General features: G+C 41.6%; 1 protein-coding gene across 2 annotated transcripts in view; it reads left to right on the top strand.

Annotated features, from left to right (window-relative positions):
• Positions 1 to 502: 502 nt before the first annotated feature.
• GALNT18 (polypeptide N-acetylgalactosaminyltransferase 18) overlaps positions 503 to 16,308 on the top strand; it is a 183,993-nt gene continuing 168,187 nt past the window's right edge. Inside the window, exon 1 of one of the 2 annotated variants that reach the window (XM_056527964.1) lies at positions 503 to 871. In XM_056527964.1, the coding sequence (XP_056383939.1) occupies positions 628 to 871 (244 nt within the window). In that variant the 5' untranslated portion in view covers positions 503 to 627. Of the gene's footprint in view, positions 872 to 12,958; positions 13,138 to 16,308 lie in introns of those variants that run through there. The other variant, XM_056527965.1, reaches the window with a different exon arrangement.

The raw sequence follows: 16,308 nt of genomic DNA, 5'->3' as shown, positions 1-16,308 counted from the left end.
ACAGTATATATATAGTACAGCACAGTATATATATGGTATAGCACAGTATATACACAGTATGCAGTATATATAACAGTATACCGTATATGTATTTTCCTCCGTAGTTACGCGCAGTATATGATGATATAACAGTATATATATAGTACAGCACAGTATATATATGGTATAGCACAGTATATACACAGTATACAGTATATATATATAACAGTATACCGTATATGTATTTTCCTCCGTAGTTACGCGCAGTATATGATGATATAACAGTATATATATAGTACAGCACAGTATATATATGGTATAGCACAGTATATACACAGTATACAGTATATATGTATTTTCCTCCGTAGTTACGCGCAGCCTTGAGCGCAGGAATGTGCGGAGACAGGAGCAGGTTTTACCTCAGGAGAAGCCCCGCCCCTTTCGCGCGGTGATTGGCCAGGTGTCCGGGGACCCGGTCGCTGATTGGCTGCGCGGCCTGTCACATGGTGACCGCTGTGGCCGGACCCCTCTCCCGGAGGCTGTGGCCGCTCAGTGCGATGAGAAGCGGCGGTATCGGCGGAGGAGAGAGGCTGGAGCTCCCGGGAGCCGCGTTACCCTGAGGCCGCTCTATGGAGGAGGCAGCCGAGGATGCTGTGCACCAGGAAAACCAAACCGCTCGTGTCCACCTGTGTGATCCTGAGCGGCATGAGTAACGTGCTGTGCCTGCTCTATGTGGGCTGGGTCACCAACTACATGGCCGGCCTCTACGTGCGGGTCCAGGAGCCCCCCGAGAGACCCAAGATGGAGCCCCCCGAGGACAAAGCCGGGGACACCCTGCGGATCATCGAGAGACTGGAGCGGCTGGAGAGCGTCATCAACCAGCACATACAAGGTACACACCTGGGTAGAACGCTGTGCACCTGTATATAACTCCACCTACCTGTGTATACCGCCACCTACCTGTATATACCTCCACCTACCTGTGTATACTGCCACCTACCTGTGTATTACACAATGTACCTGTATATACCTCCACCTACCTGTATGTACCGCCTCCTACCTGTGTATACTGCCACCTACCTGTATATTACACATGGGTAGAATGCCGTGCACCTGTATATACCTCCACCTACCTGTATATACCTCCACCTACCTGTGTATAGCGCCTCCAACCTGTATATTACAGAATGTACCTCTATATAGCACCTCCTACCTGTATATTGCACATGTACCTGTGTATACCGACACCTACCTGTATATTGCACATGTACCTGTGTATACCGACACCTACCTGTATATTACACATGTACCTGTATATACCGCCACCTACCTGTATATTACACATGTACCTGTATATACTGCCACCTACCTGTATATTACACATGTACCTGTATATACTGCCACCTACCTGTATATTACACATGTACCTGTATATACCGCCACCTACCTGTATATTACACATGTACCTGTGTATACCGCCACCTACCTGTATATAGCGTCTCCTACCTGTATATTACACATGTACCTGTGTATACTGCCACCTACCTGTATATTACACATGTACCTGTGTATACCGCCACCTACCTGTAGCGTCTCCTACCTGTATATTACACATGTACCTGTGTATACCTCCACCTACCTGTGTATAGCGCCTCCTACCTTTGTATACTGCCTCCTACCTGTGTATTACACAATGTACCTGTATATAGCGCCACATACCTGTATATAGCACCTCCTACCTGTATATTGCACATGTACCTGTGTATACCGCCTCCTACCTGTATATTGCACATGTACCTGTATATACCGCCACCTACCTGTATATTACACATGTACCTGTGTATACCGCCACCTACCTGTATATTACACATGTACCTGTGTATACCGCCACCTACCTGTATATTGCACATGTACCTGTGTATACCGCCACCTACCTGTATATTGCACATGTACCTGTGTATACCGCCACCTACCTGTATATTGCACATGTACCTGTGTATACCGCCACCTACCTGTATATTGCACATGTACCTGTGTATACCGCCACCTACCTGTATATTGCACATGTACCTGTGTATACCGCCACCTACCTGTATATTGCACATGTACCTGTGTATACCGCCACCTACCTGTATATTGCACATGTACCTGTGTATACCGCCACCTACCTGTATATTGCACATGTACCTGTGTATACCGCCACCTACCTGTATATTGCACATGTACCTGTGTATACCGCCACCTACCTGTATATTGCACATGTACCTGTGTATACTGCCACCTACCTGTATATTGCACATGTACCTGTGTATACTGCCACCTACCTGTATATTGCACATGTACCTGTGTATACTGCCACCTACCTGTATATTGCACATGTACCTGTGTATACCGCCACCTACCTGTATATTGCACATGTACCTGTGTATACCGCCACCTACCTGTATATTACACCATGTACCTGTGTATACCGCCACCTACCTGTATGTAGCACCACCCACCTGTATAGAACATCTCCTACCTGTATATTATACCATGTACCTGGATATACTGCCGCCTACCTGTATATATTACCTTGTACCGGTATATACCTCCACCTACCTGTATATAACGTATCTGACCTGTATATAGCACCACCCACCTGTATATAACATCCTCTACCTGTATATACCGCCACCTACCTGTATATACCATCCCCTACCTGTGTATAATGCCATGTCTCTGGATATACCACCACTACCTGTATATTACATCATCTACCTCTATGTAACTTATTGTCCCTGTATATTACATCTCCTACCAGTATTTACACCTGTATAGTCTCTCCACCTACCTGTATATAACATCACCTACCTGTATGTACCACCACCTACCGGTATATTACCCCCACTTACCTGTGTATAACATCTCCTACCTGTATTTGCTACCATATGCCAGTATATACACCTTACCTGTACTACACCTACTGATCACTATGTACATGTATATAATGCTGTGTACCTGCCTGTGTATAACACCTCCTGCCTGTAAATATCCCTTTCTTGTATATAACATGATGTACTTGTATATAACTTCATCTGTAGAATACACAGGTCTATCCTTACATCAATCAGCACAACCTCTGTAAAGGGACCAGTCAGTATCCTACTTGTATATAACACATCACATACCTTTATATATCTTCATATATATACCTGTATATAACACATCACCTGCCTTTATATATCCTCATATACCTGTATATAACACATCATATACCTGTATATAACACATCACCTGCCTTTTATATATCATCATATACCTGTATATAACACATCTTATACCTGTATATAACACATCACCTGCCTTTTATATATCATCATATACCTGTATATAACACATCGAACACCACGTCCAAGGTACTAAGGGGATTGTATATTACCTGTATATATAATCGCCTACTTCCTCCATGACATATACCACATGTACCATACCTCTGTATTACACCGCAGCCACTGGATTTGTATTCCTGGATATTACACTGAGGCTTGTTACTTTATAATGTGCTTGAGCTCTCTCAGCAGTGAACAGCTCCACCTCTGTATTATGCTATGACCTCTCTATTACACTGCCTCCCTCTGTATTTCACTGCCTCCCTCTGTATTATGCTATGACCTCTGTATTACACTGCCTCCTCTGTATAATGTGGTGATCTTTTATTACGGTGAGAGCAGAGAGTATATAGTCATCTCCTCTGTATTAGACATGTACTGTGTATTATGGTGGACGTTGCCTCTGTATTAGACCTGTACTGTGTATTATGGTGGACGTTGCCTCTGTATTAGACCTGTACTGTGTATTATGGTGGACGTTGCCTCTGTATTAGACCTGTACTGTGTATTATGGTGGACGTTGCCTCTGTATTAGACCTGTACTGTGTATTATGGTGGAGGTTGCCTCTGTATTAGACCTGTACTGTGTATTATGGTGGATGTTGCCTCTGTATTAGACCTGTACTGTGTATTATGGTGGACGTTGCCTCTGTATTAGACCTGTACTGTGGATTATGGTGGACGTTGCCTCTGTATTAGACCTGTACTGTGGATTATGGTGGACGTTGCCTCTGTATTAGACCTGTACTGTGTATTATGGTGGATGTTGCCTCTGTATTAGACCTGTACTGTGTATTATGGTGGATGTTGCCTCTGTATTAGACCTGTACTGTGGATTATGGTGGACGTTGCCTCTGTATTAGACCTGTACTGTGTATTATGGTGGACGTTGCCTCTGTATTAGACCTGTACTGTGTATTATGGTGGACGTTGCCTCTGTATTAGACCTGTACTGTGTATTATGGTGGACGTTGCCTCTGTATTAGACCTGTACTGTGTATTATGGTGGACGTTGCCTCTGTATTAGACCTGTACTGTGTATTATGGTGGATGTTGCCTCTGTATTAGACATGTACTGTGTATTATGGTGGACGTTGCCTCTGTATTAGACCTGTACTGTGTATTATGGTGGACGTTGCCTCTGTATTAGACCTGTACTGTGTATTATGGTGGACGTTGCCTCTGTATTAGACCTGTACTGTGGATTATGGTGGATGTTGCCTCTGTATTAGACCTGTACTGTGGATTATGGTGGACGTTGCCTCTGTATTAGACCTGTACTGTGTATTATGGTGGATGTTGCCTCTGTATTAGACATGTACTGTGTATTATGGTGGACGTTGCCTCTGTATTAGACATGTACTGTGTATTATGGTGGACGTTGCCTCTGTATTAGACCTGTACTGTGGATTATGGTGGATGTTGCCTCTGTATTAGACCTGTACTGTGGATTATGGTGGACGTTGCCTCTGTATTAGACCTGTACTGTGTATTATGGTGGACGTTGCCTCTGTATTAGACCTGTACTGTGGATGATGGTGGATGTTGCCTCTGTATTAGACCTGTACTGTGGATTATGGTGGACGTTGCCTCTGTATTAGACCTGTACTGTGTATTATGGTGGACGTTGCCTCTGTATTAGACATGTACTGTGTATTATGGTGGACGTTGCCTCTGTATTAGACCTGTACTGTGTATTATGGTGGACGTTGCCTCTGTATTAGACCTGTACTGTGTATTATGGTGGAGGTTGCCTCTGTATTAGACCTGTACTGTGGATTATGGTGGATGTTGCCTCTGTATTAGACCTGTACTGTGGATTATGGTGGATGTTGCCTCTGTATTAGACCTGTACTGTGTATTATGGTGGACGTTGCCTCTGTATTAGACCTGTACTGTGTATTATGGTGGACGTTGCCTCTGTATTAGACCTGTACTGTGTATTATGGTGGACGTTGCCTCTGTATTAGACCTGTACTGTGTATTATGGTGGACGTTGCCTCTGTATTAGACATGTACTGTGTATTATGGTGGACGTTGCCTCTGTATTAGACATGTACTGTGTATTATGGTGGACGTTGCCTCTGTATTAGACCTGTACTGTGTATTATGGTGGAGGTTGCCTCTGTATTAGACCTGTACTGTGGATTATGGTGGACGTTGCCTCTGTATTAGACCTGTACTGTGGATTATGGTGGACGTTGCCTCTGTATTAGACCTGTACTGTGGATTATGGTGGATGTTGCCTCTGTATTAGACCTGTACTGTGTATTATGGTGGACGTTGCCTCTGTATTAGACCTGTACTGTGGATTATGGTGGACGTTGCCTCTGTATTAGACCTGTACTGTGTATTATGGTGGACGTTGCCTCTGTATTAGACCTGTACTGTGTATTATGGTGGATGTTGCCTCTGTATTAGACCTGTACTGTGGATTATGGTGGATGTTGCCTCTGTATTAGACCTGTACTGTGGATTATGGTGGATGTTGCCTCTGTATTAGACATGTACTGTGTATTATGGTGGACGTTGCCTCTGTATTAGATCTGTACTGTGCATTATGGTGGACTTTGCCTCTGTATTAGACCTGTACTGTATCCCGTGTCCATGTGATGATCTGGTGTCTAATATAGAGATTAGCTTATTATAACCAGTTATTATAGTGCCGCCTCTGTATATAGTACCGGACACCGTATACCGGTCACCACAAGGGTCATGTGATCCCATCTATCATAGGGGGAGGGGCTGTGGAGTCACATGACTTTCTCACTTACCATTGGTCGCCTGAAGCCGCCCCCTTTAGGTTATGTTCACACAACACGATTTTTGCTGCAGTTTTTTTTATTTGTAAATTTATATATAATAAAAAAAAGAAAAATCTTAATAAAATCGTAATTTTAAATATTAACGCCAAAGTTTTTTTTCATCCGTTCCTGACATTTGGGCGTCGAGTAACAGCGCAGCTTGCGTTACCAACTTGTAATAGGTCATGTGACCATGCCTAGATTAGGTCTGGTGGGCGGTCCATCCGGCTGAATGCGCCATTTTTAGGCTGGAGTAATGACCGGTTGCCGTTTACCCATATTTGTAACCACGCCCCTTCTGAAGGAATTGCGCGTAGGGCAGAAAGCACCACGGCGTATGAGCAGGGGGTGGTTGGCGCCACCTGTGGGTCATCTTGTTGTTGAGGTGAAAAATGGCGACACATTTTATTGACTTATTTGTTTACGCTTTTCATAGCGCTGCGAGTTATATTATATTGTATTCTCACAGCTGAGGGTTTGTTACATTGTGTCCGGTCCACACAATCCTCTGAGCTAAACGTCTTAAGAGAACAATTATTTACAGTGGTAGTATAAAGGGGTACTCTCAACTCCAATCAGTATCTTTTATGGGGGGGGCACTAATTAGCCCCTTTTAGTGGTCTCCAAACTGTGGACTCCCAGCATGCCCAACATCTGGAGGCGCACACTTTGGAGACCACTGCCCTGGATGATTTGAGTGTTTGTTACATTTCTCCTGCACTGATACATTGTATCAATCTAAGGATTCCAGACACTTTCCCCTGTATAACTGGATGATGCACAGTACTACTTCCCTGCGCAGTACTACTTCCCTGCGCAGTACTACTTCCCTGCGCAGTACTACAGTACTTCCCTGCGCAGTAGACATTAAACACCCCCACCGTTTTTTTTTTTTTCTCTCACAGCTGAGGGTTTGTTCTGTTGTATCCAGTCCAGTCAAAAATCATCCCTGAGCTAAACACAGGGGATATTAAAGGGGTACTCTGGTGGAAAATGTTTTTTTTATCTTTTTGTTTTTAAATCAACTGGTGCCAGAAAGTTAAACTGATTTTGTAAATTACTTCTATTAAAAAATCTTTATCCTTCCAGTACTTATTAGCTGCTGAATACTACAGAGGAAATTCTTTTTCATTTTGGAACACAGAGCTCTCTGCTGACAACATGAGCACAGTGCTCTCTGCTGACACCTCTGTCCATTTTAGGAACTGTCCAGAGTAGGAGAAATTCCCCATAGAAAACATATGCTGCTCTGGACAGTTCCTAAAATGTACAGAGATGTCATCTATCATAGGGGAGGGGCTGTGGAGTCACATGACTTTGTCACTTACCATTGGTCGCCTGAAGCCGCCCCCTTTAGGTTATGTTCACACTACACGAGCTCTGTGCTTGTGATGTCAGCAGAGAGCTCTGTATTCCAAAAAGGAAAGAATTTCCTCTGTAGTATTCAGCTGCTAATAAGTACTGGAAGGATTAAGATTTTTTAATAGAAGTAATTTACAAATCTGTTTAACTTTCTGGCACCAGTTGATATAAAGAAAAAAAAAATGTTTCCACCGTTACATTGTATCCAGTCCAGTCAATCCTCTCAAATCAGTTTCCCCATCAACAGTAGGGGGGGGTCCGTTTATTTAGACTACACTTAATCTACCATTTTTGATATTTGGAAGGATTGGGGAGAACTTGTTAGAATCTTTCATTTCCTCGTTCTGTTACAATGTATCAGTGTGAGGATTCCAGGCACGTTCCTCTGTATGATGTCTAGCACAGTTGTGCACAGTACTACTTCGCTTGTCCGGTAGGCATTAAAGGGGTATTCCAGGAAACCTTTTATTTTTTTTTATATATCAACTGGCTCCAGAAAGTTAAACAGACTTGTAAATTACTTTCTATAAAAACAAAATCTTAATCCTTCCAATAATTATCAGCTGCTGAAGTTGAGTTGTTCTTTTCTGTCTGTCATACAGTGCTCTCTGCTGTCACCTCTGTCTGTCTCGGGGAACTGCACAGAGTAGAAGAGGTTTGCTATGGGGATTTGCTTCTACGCTGGACAGCTCCCGAGACAGGTGTCACCAGAGAGCACTTAGACAGAAAAGAACAACTCAACTTCAGCAGCTCATAAGTACTGAAAGGATTAAGATTTTTTTAATAGCAGTTATTTACAAATCTGTTTAACTTTCTGGAGCCAGTTGATATATAAAAAACATTTTTTTTTTCCTGGATAACCCCTAAGTGCCCCCTCCCTCCCCCATCATGGTGTCCGGGCGCATCTCTATGCCTCGTCTTATTTTCGGCGAGCGGGTAATTTGGCGTCTAGGAGGATGAGTAAATATTTGAGGGGATCGTCGCAGGACTTGATGATATTTTCTCAGCTGGTGGATCGGCCCGAGCTCCGGGCTCCTATTAGCGGATGAAGATTTCGTGATGTCTGGTTTATTTGGAGCCGGGGGATTTTGAGGAATACCTATTGTTACCACGGAAACTGCCGCCGCTTCACTGTCACTAGGGTGGGGGTGGACTAATTTGTTAGGGCGGACCCCCGAATTATAGAAAAAGGGCACATGTGGTGGTTGTTCAGGAGAAAAATAGGGGGCGACATTATAGACGGTTATTGCGTTTCCCCACTTGTAGTTTAGCAGCTGAGGGTTTGTTACATTGTGTCCGCACAATCATCTCTGAGCTAAACATTTGGCAATCGGTTTATGATCTGTTATTTAAATATTTTTGTAGAATCTTTTTTTTTTCCAGTTTTTTTTAGTAAATATTTACATACTTAAGATTGTTTAGTATAGAATAGATATTCTATGAGAGAACAAATGCGTAAAAGACAACCCTCCCCCTTTTGATATTCTAAAGGGGTTTTCTTTAATCCGTATCCCCTATAGGGAACCCCCCCCCCCCCCCCCGCTGAATAACTAACTTATTTAGCTCCTATCTCAGTGGCCTTCGAAGTGTGGACCTCTAGATGTTGCCAAACTACAACTCCCAGCATGCCCGGACAGCCAACGGCTGTCAGGGCATGCTGGGAGTTGTAGTTTGGCAACATCTAGAGGTCCACACTTTGAAGGCAAATACCCGATGTTATTGATTGGGGATAACTTTAAAGGGGTACTCCCCTGGTGTGTGTATGTATGTGTATGTATATATAGATATAAAATTATATATATATTTATTTTATTTATTATTATTTTTATTTTATTTATTATTATTATTATTTTATTTATTTATTATTATTATTATTTTATTTATTATTATTATTTTATTTATTATTATTTTAATTATTATTATTTTATTTATTTTATTTATTTTATTATTTTATTATTAATAAAATAATATTATTATTAAAATATATAATTTTTATTTATTAATCAAGTGGTGCCAGAAAGTTAAACAGATTTGTAAATGACTTCTATTAAAAATGTAAAAAAAAAAAATAATCCTTCCAGTACTTATCAGCTGCTGTATGTGCCACAGGAAGTTCTTTTTGAATTTCCATTCAGTTTCACCACAATGCTCTCTGCTGACACCTCTGTCCATTTTAGGAACTGTCCGGCACAGGAGAGGTTTTTTATGGGGATTTGCTCCTACTCTGGACAGTTCCTAAAATGGACAGAGGTGTCAGCAGAGAGCACTGTGGTCAGACAAAGGAAATTCCAAAAGAAAAGAACTTCCTGTAGAGCATATAACAGTTGATAAATTTAGTAAGGATTGAGATTTTTTTTTTTCATAGAAGTAATTTACAAATCCGTTTTACTTTTTGGCACCAGTTGATTAAAAATATTTAAATTTATTTCAAGACAGTCCTAATTTAAAGGGCTACTCCCCTGGAAAACTTATATATATATATATAATATTTCAGGGGAGTACCGCTTTAAATTCGCAGTGTCTCTCTTAAGGGGTACTCCGGTGGAAAAATATTTTATTTATTTTATTTTAAAATTTAACTCAACTGGTGCCAAAAAAGTTTATACAGATTTGTAAATTAATTCTATTTAAAAAAATTCTTAATCCTTAATCCTTCCAGTACTTATCAGTTGTGTAGTTCTTTCCAGTCTGATCACAGTGCTCTCTGCTGACACCTCTGTCCGTGTCGGGAACTGTCCAGAGTAGGAGCAAACCCCCATAGCAAACCTCACCTGATCCAGTCAGTTCCTGACCTGGACAGAGGTGTCAGCAGAGAGCACTGTGGTCAGACTGGAAAGAACTACTCAACTTCCCCTGTAGTATACAGCAGCTAAGTAGTGGAAGGATTAAGATTTTTTTTTTTTTTTTTTTTTTTTTTTAATAGAAGTATTTTACAAATCTGTTTAATGTTCTGGCACCTGTTGTTTAGAATCCCCCCCCCCCCCCCCACCAGAGTACCCCTTTAAAATCTCTTCCCTTTCTGGATTTGTTTGTTACAATGTATCAGTGCAGGCGAAATGTATCGGTTGTGGTTGTAGTTTAGCAGCAGTTGGATCGGTGAACACTGTATGATACGTTTGTATCACGGATTCCATTTTGCAGCCTTCCAATGTAGTGTTTGCGTCAGTTCCTCTGCTTGCTGTCAGTGAATGGAAACTTTCATTGTATGTATTGTCTCCTGACGACTCCTCTGCTTGCCTGATCCCCTCCTCTCCCGTCACTCAGGCCTGCGGGCAGATACATCCGGACGCTCCCCGGCAGGTCCGCGTGTCCTGACAGGATCTGGAAGGTTACACATTCTCCGAACAACTTCCCTTTTAATTCCGCTCCTTGTAAAATAAATAAATAAATTTATATAAACTCTGAATCTTTCTAATAAACTTTCAGTTCATCATTTTCAATAAAGACCCTTCTTGGCTTTATTCCTCTCACAGCTGGGGGTTTGCTACAGTGTATATTAGAAAGCAGAATTAGGCTGCGTTCACACGCCCGTCTAGATCCGTCCTGTTCTTCTCCCATCAAAAATAAAAACTGACTTTAGAAAAAAACGGACCATAACGGATGCAAATGGATGTTACAATTTTTTTTGTTCTGAGCATGCTCAGAAGTAACAATGGATCGAAAAAACGGATGACCTTAAAGGCTCATAGACTTCAATGTAAATTTACTGTATCCGTTTTTTAGACGGAAGAGAAAATTACTGTATGTGTCGTTTTTTTCTGCCGGCAAAAAAACGGAAATTAATGCAGATGGTACAAATGGCTGTTACAAGATTGTAAAAAAATAAAAAATAAATCCCATTGACATGAATAGGATTTTTTTTTTACTGTTTTTAATCCGCTTACAGCTCGCAAGAACGGAACCAAAATGGGGATAAAAACCGGGGACAGACGGCCGTGTGAACGCATCCTTATGGATCTGTCCTAGGTTCTGGGCTGTATCCGATCTGATACATTGTAACAAGACAAGTAATTGTTTAAGCAGAACTGGAACCAAATGGATTGTGAAGGACAGAAAGAAGAGAGATTCTATATAGTGAGAAAACTCAGGATCAGTACAGGATAAGTAATGTAATGTATGTACACAGTGATCTCACCAGCAGAATAGTGAGTACAGCTCTGCAGTATAATACAGGATATAACTCAGGATCAGTACAGGATAAGTAATGTAATGTATGTACACAGTGACCTCACCAGCAGAATAGTGAGTACAGCTCTGGAGTATAATACAGGATATAACTCAGGATCAGTACAGGATAAGTAATGTAATGTATGTACACAGTGATCTCACCAGCAGAATAGTGAGTACAGCTCTGGAGTATAATACAGGATATAACTCAGGATCAGTACAGGATAAGTAATGTAATGTATGTACACAGTGACCTCACCAGCAGAATAGTGAGTACAACTCTGGAGTATAATACAGGATATAACTCAGGATCAGTACAGGATAAGTAATGTAATGTATGTACACAGTGACCTCACCAGCAGAATATTGAGTACAGCTCTGGGGTATAATACAGGATGTAACTCAGGATCAGTACAGGATAAGTAATGTAATGTATGTACACAGTGACCTCACCAGCAGAATAGTGAGTACAGCTCTGGAGTATAATACAGGATATAACTCAGGATCAGTACAGGATAAGTAATGTAATGTATGTACACAGTGACCTCACCAGCAGAATAGTGAGTACAGCTCTGGAGTATAATACAGGATATAACTCAGGATCAGTACAGGATAAGTAATGTAATGTATGTACACAGTGACCTCACCAGCAGAATAGTGAGTGCAGCTCTGGGGTATAATACAGTATCGGTCACATAGTTGCTGCTTTCACTTTTTTGTGTTGCAGGTAACTTCATTCCTGACATTATTGGATTTTCCCTTTGTCACCTTTATGTTGTGTTAATGAATTATTTCCGACTCTCGCTCGTTCCTCAATGATTTGCCGTAATAATTGCTGCAGGACTGGTACCCGATAAAAGGTATCGCCCAGGTAGATAAATAGGGCTGTAACCTGACGAGAGACGACGATTATAATTGTTTCATTTATTCATTCATTTATTTATTTATTTATTTACTTTTATTATTTAGACTTTTTCTGGATCACATGGAGACCTTCTGCAGCGCACTTATCGTGTAATATCCGTAAGCTTGTTGCGCTGTCGATCGGCGCCCTCACAGTGATATTGGAGACTCGCAGTACTTTACCGGTTGCAGCCGTAATGAATCCGTGAGGGTTTTCCTGGCGCAGCGTTTTGCTCTGTAGAAAATCTGAATATTCATTCCTTCTAATCTATGCAAATGACAGACAAACATGTAGCTTGTAAAGGAGTGACTGGGGAGCCGGGCCGCGCGCCACCATCGCTGTACTGACATTTGTCAAGTCATTGTTGTGTGGAGCGCAGAATGAGACGCCGCTCGCGGATAAATGGTGGCGATCAGGGCGGATAATAAATGTGTGAACACGGACCTCAGATAACTCCGGCCCGACCTGAGGAGCTCTGACTCCATCTGTGCGATTGTCCCGTAATAATTCGCCATTACATAGATGGATGAGAGATCGGAACGATTGATTAGTAAGTGAGCGCGGTTTTCTAACTTAATTCTATCAGTTTATTATTATTATTTATTATTATTTATTATTATTCAGCTTTTTTTGCTGTCAGATGTAATCAAGAATGTTTGCATCCACTTAGACCAGGTTCACACTATGGAATTTTACTTGGGAATTCCGGTGCAGCAGAATCCTGTTACTGGCGATGGATTCCGCTGCACAGTACGAAGTTTCAGTGGTTGGACGTTTCGTTTCTGAATGAATAATCTTGGTCATTCTTTTGGCAAAATCCACCTGAAATACATTGTACATATCTAGTCCTGCTCTCAGCTGAGAAGTGATAAAATTGTATCCAGTGTAGACAATGCTCTGTGAGCTAAACATCCTGGACTCCAGACTGATACATTGTACATAGCTCGTCCTGCTCTCAGCTGAGAAGTATATACAATTGTATCCAGTCTAGACAATGCTCTGTGAGCTAAACATCCTGGACCCCAGACTGATACATTGTACATAGCTAGTCCTGCTCTCAGCTGAGAAGTATATACAATTATATCCAGTCTAAACAATGCTCTGTGAGCTAAACATCCTGGACTCCAGACTGATACATTGTACATAGCTAGTCCTGCTCTCAGCTGAGAAGTGATACAATTGTATCCAGCGTAGACAATGCTCTGTGAGCTAAACATCCCGGACTCCAGACTGATACATTGTATATAGCTAGTCCTGCTCTCGGCTGAGAAGTGATACAATTGTATCCAGTCTAGACAATGCTCCGTGAGCTAAACATCCTGGACTCCAGACTGATACATTGTACATAGCTAGTCCTGCTCTCAGCTGAGAAGTATATACAATTATATCCAGTCTAAACAATGCTCTGTGAGCTAAACATCCTGGACTCCAGACTGATACATTGTACATAGCTAGTCCTGCTCTCAGCTGAGAAGTGATACAATTGTATCCAGTCTAGACAATGCTCTGTGAGCTAAACATCCTGGACTCCAGACTGATACATTGTACATAGCTCGTCCTGCTCTCAGCTGAGAAGTATATACAATTGTATCCAGTCTAGACAATGCTCTGTGAGCTAAACATCCTGTCTTGATGATGTGCTACAATGTATCAGTGCTGGTTAAAATGTGTGTGTGTATATATGTATATGTATATATAATATTATATATATCTCTATCACAGATTTTAAAATAACAAGAAATTGAATCACAATCTTTATTAAAAAGTTGCAGAACTACTTTCTAGAAGTCTGGACAAGCCCTTTAAGGTTTAAGAAGACAATAGAATGCTGTGGTTCTCCAGCTGAACTATATCTCCCAGGATACCCTGGGGTTAGTAGCACAACTACAGCTCCCAGCATGCTCTGACAGCAAACAGCTAATGGATGTCTAACCCAGTGGTCTCCGAGCGGAGGCGCCTTCTACTATTGCAAAACTACAACTCCCAGCATGCCCTGACAGACAACGGCTTTAGTCACTGGGGAGGATTCATGGCAGATTTACGGCCTAGATCTCCAAACTATGTGCCTGCAGCTGTTGCAAAACTAAAACTCCCAGCATGCACTCCCCATCCCTGTATACACTAGCACTTGTATTCTGCAGGAGGACACTTGCCCGACCTTCTCCCCTCTGACAGCCATAGTCAACAGAAGCCATTGTACACACAGATCAGTGTTTCCCAACCAGTGTGCCTCCAGCTGTTTCAAAACTACAACTCCCAGCATGCCCAGACAGCCGTGGGCTGTCTGGGAATGCTGGGAGTTGTAGTTTTGCAACAGCCGTGGGTCCACATTTTAGTAGACACGACCGCTCTTCCGCTAAAAACAAATGCGATTTGTGACCGCCGTTCGTTCCGAGCCTCATATAATAGATGTTCTTGTTTTTGCGAATTCTCGCAACCCAGAGAAATAATCTTTTATTTTTTTTTCTATCTCATTAGCGTCCATTAATCTCCGCTACTTATCTCACCTCTCCTCGCCATTTATTGCGGGCTTATGATGTACGAGCGCCATCTCCCCGCCGTGACAAGCGCCAAACAACGCACTGATTAATGCGGGAATACTTTTAATGTCAGAGAGCGCTTGTTCTTATTTCCAGAAAGTAAATGCATATTTATTGACGCGTAATTTCCCCACCGCGCTCCGAGGACTTCCATTTAGCAGAATGTATGTATTTTTTTTCTTCTTTTTCTCCGCTCGTCAGCATCTCGTTTATTACTCCGGGCAGGGCGGCTTCTGCACCAGCCGTCATCTATTTACTTTTCACAGATGCGGCTGCGTTACAATGTGTCGTGTCATTCTGCACTGTCAGGAAGGGGGCAGAATAGCAGGGAAGGAGATCTATATGAAAAATATGTAATATAGATATGTAGAGATATAGATAGATAGATAGATATATATATATATATATATATATATATATATATATATATATATATATATTGTGTGTATGTTTATATAAATAAAAAATACAATATATAATTGTTTTTATTAAATAATAAAAAATAATAATAATAAAAAAAACAAATATATATATATATATATATATATATATATATATATATATATATATATATATATATATATATAATAAAAAAAATAATAATGATGCTTTATTCTTTCCCTGGGTCCTCAGACAACACTTCCTGTCAACTGGGAGCTCAATCTGGTCTTAGCTCTAGGTTGCATTGGATTTGTCATAGGGTTATGTTGGGGAGCAGCCCCCCCCCCCCCCCAGTGTAGTCTCCATATCCTTTGCCTGTCGTCTTCTGTAGAATCGGGCAGGAGACGTAGTCGGAGCTCGTAATGTTCGGTCATCCTGGATACATTTTGGCCATACATCTGTCATCTCCTTTCTCATTCGTGCTGTAAACCAGTGTGCCTCCAGCTGTTGCAAAACTACAGGGCTTAGCCTAAGGCTGCCCGAGCATGCTGGGAGTTGTAGTTTTGCCACATCTGGAGGCTTTATAACCCAAGTTCCTTTCATGCAAAGGATCTTGGAGGGAACTATTGGGTAAATCCTACAAAAAACACAACTACAACTCCCAGCATGCCCTATCAGCCTGTGACCAGTTGCGGAATGGCTACTTCCAACAAGCATTTGGCTGTCAGGGCTTGCTGGGAGTTGTAGTTTTGAAACAGCTGGAGGCACTTTGGTTAGAAATAAAACCCTGCTGTAAGCGA

Source organism: Hyla sarda, chromosome 6 (genome assembly GCF_029499605.1).
Source record: "Hyla sarda isolate aHylSar1 chromosome 6, aHylSar1.hap1, whole genome shotgun sequence".
NCBI classification, from domain to species: domain Eukaryota; kingdom Metazoa; phylum Chordata; class Amphibia; order Anura; family Hylidae; genus Hyla; species Hyla sarda.
Note: the sequence above shows the minus strand (reverse complement) of the source record. Positions and strands in the feature narration are given on the sequence as shown.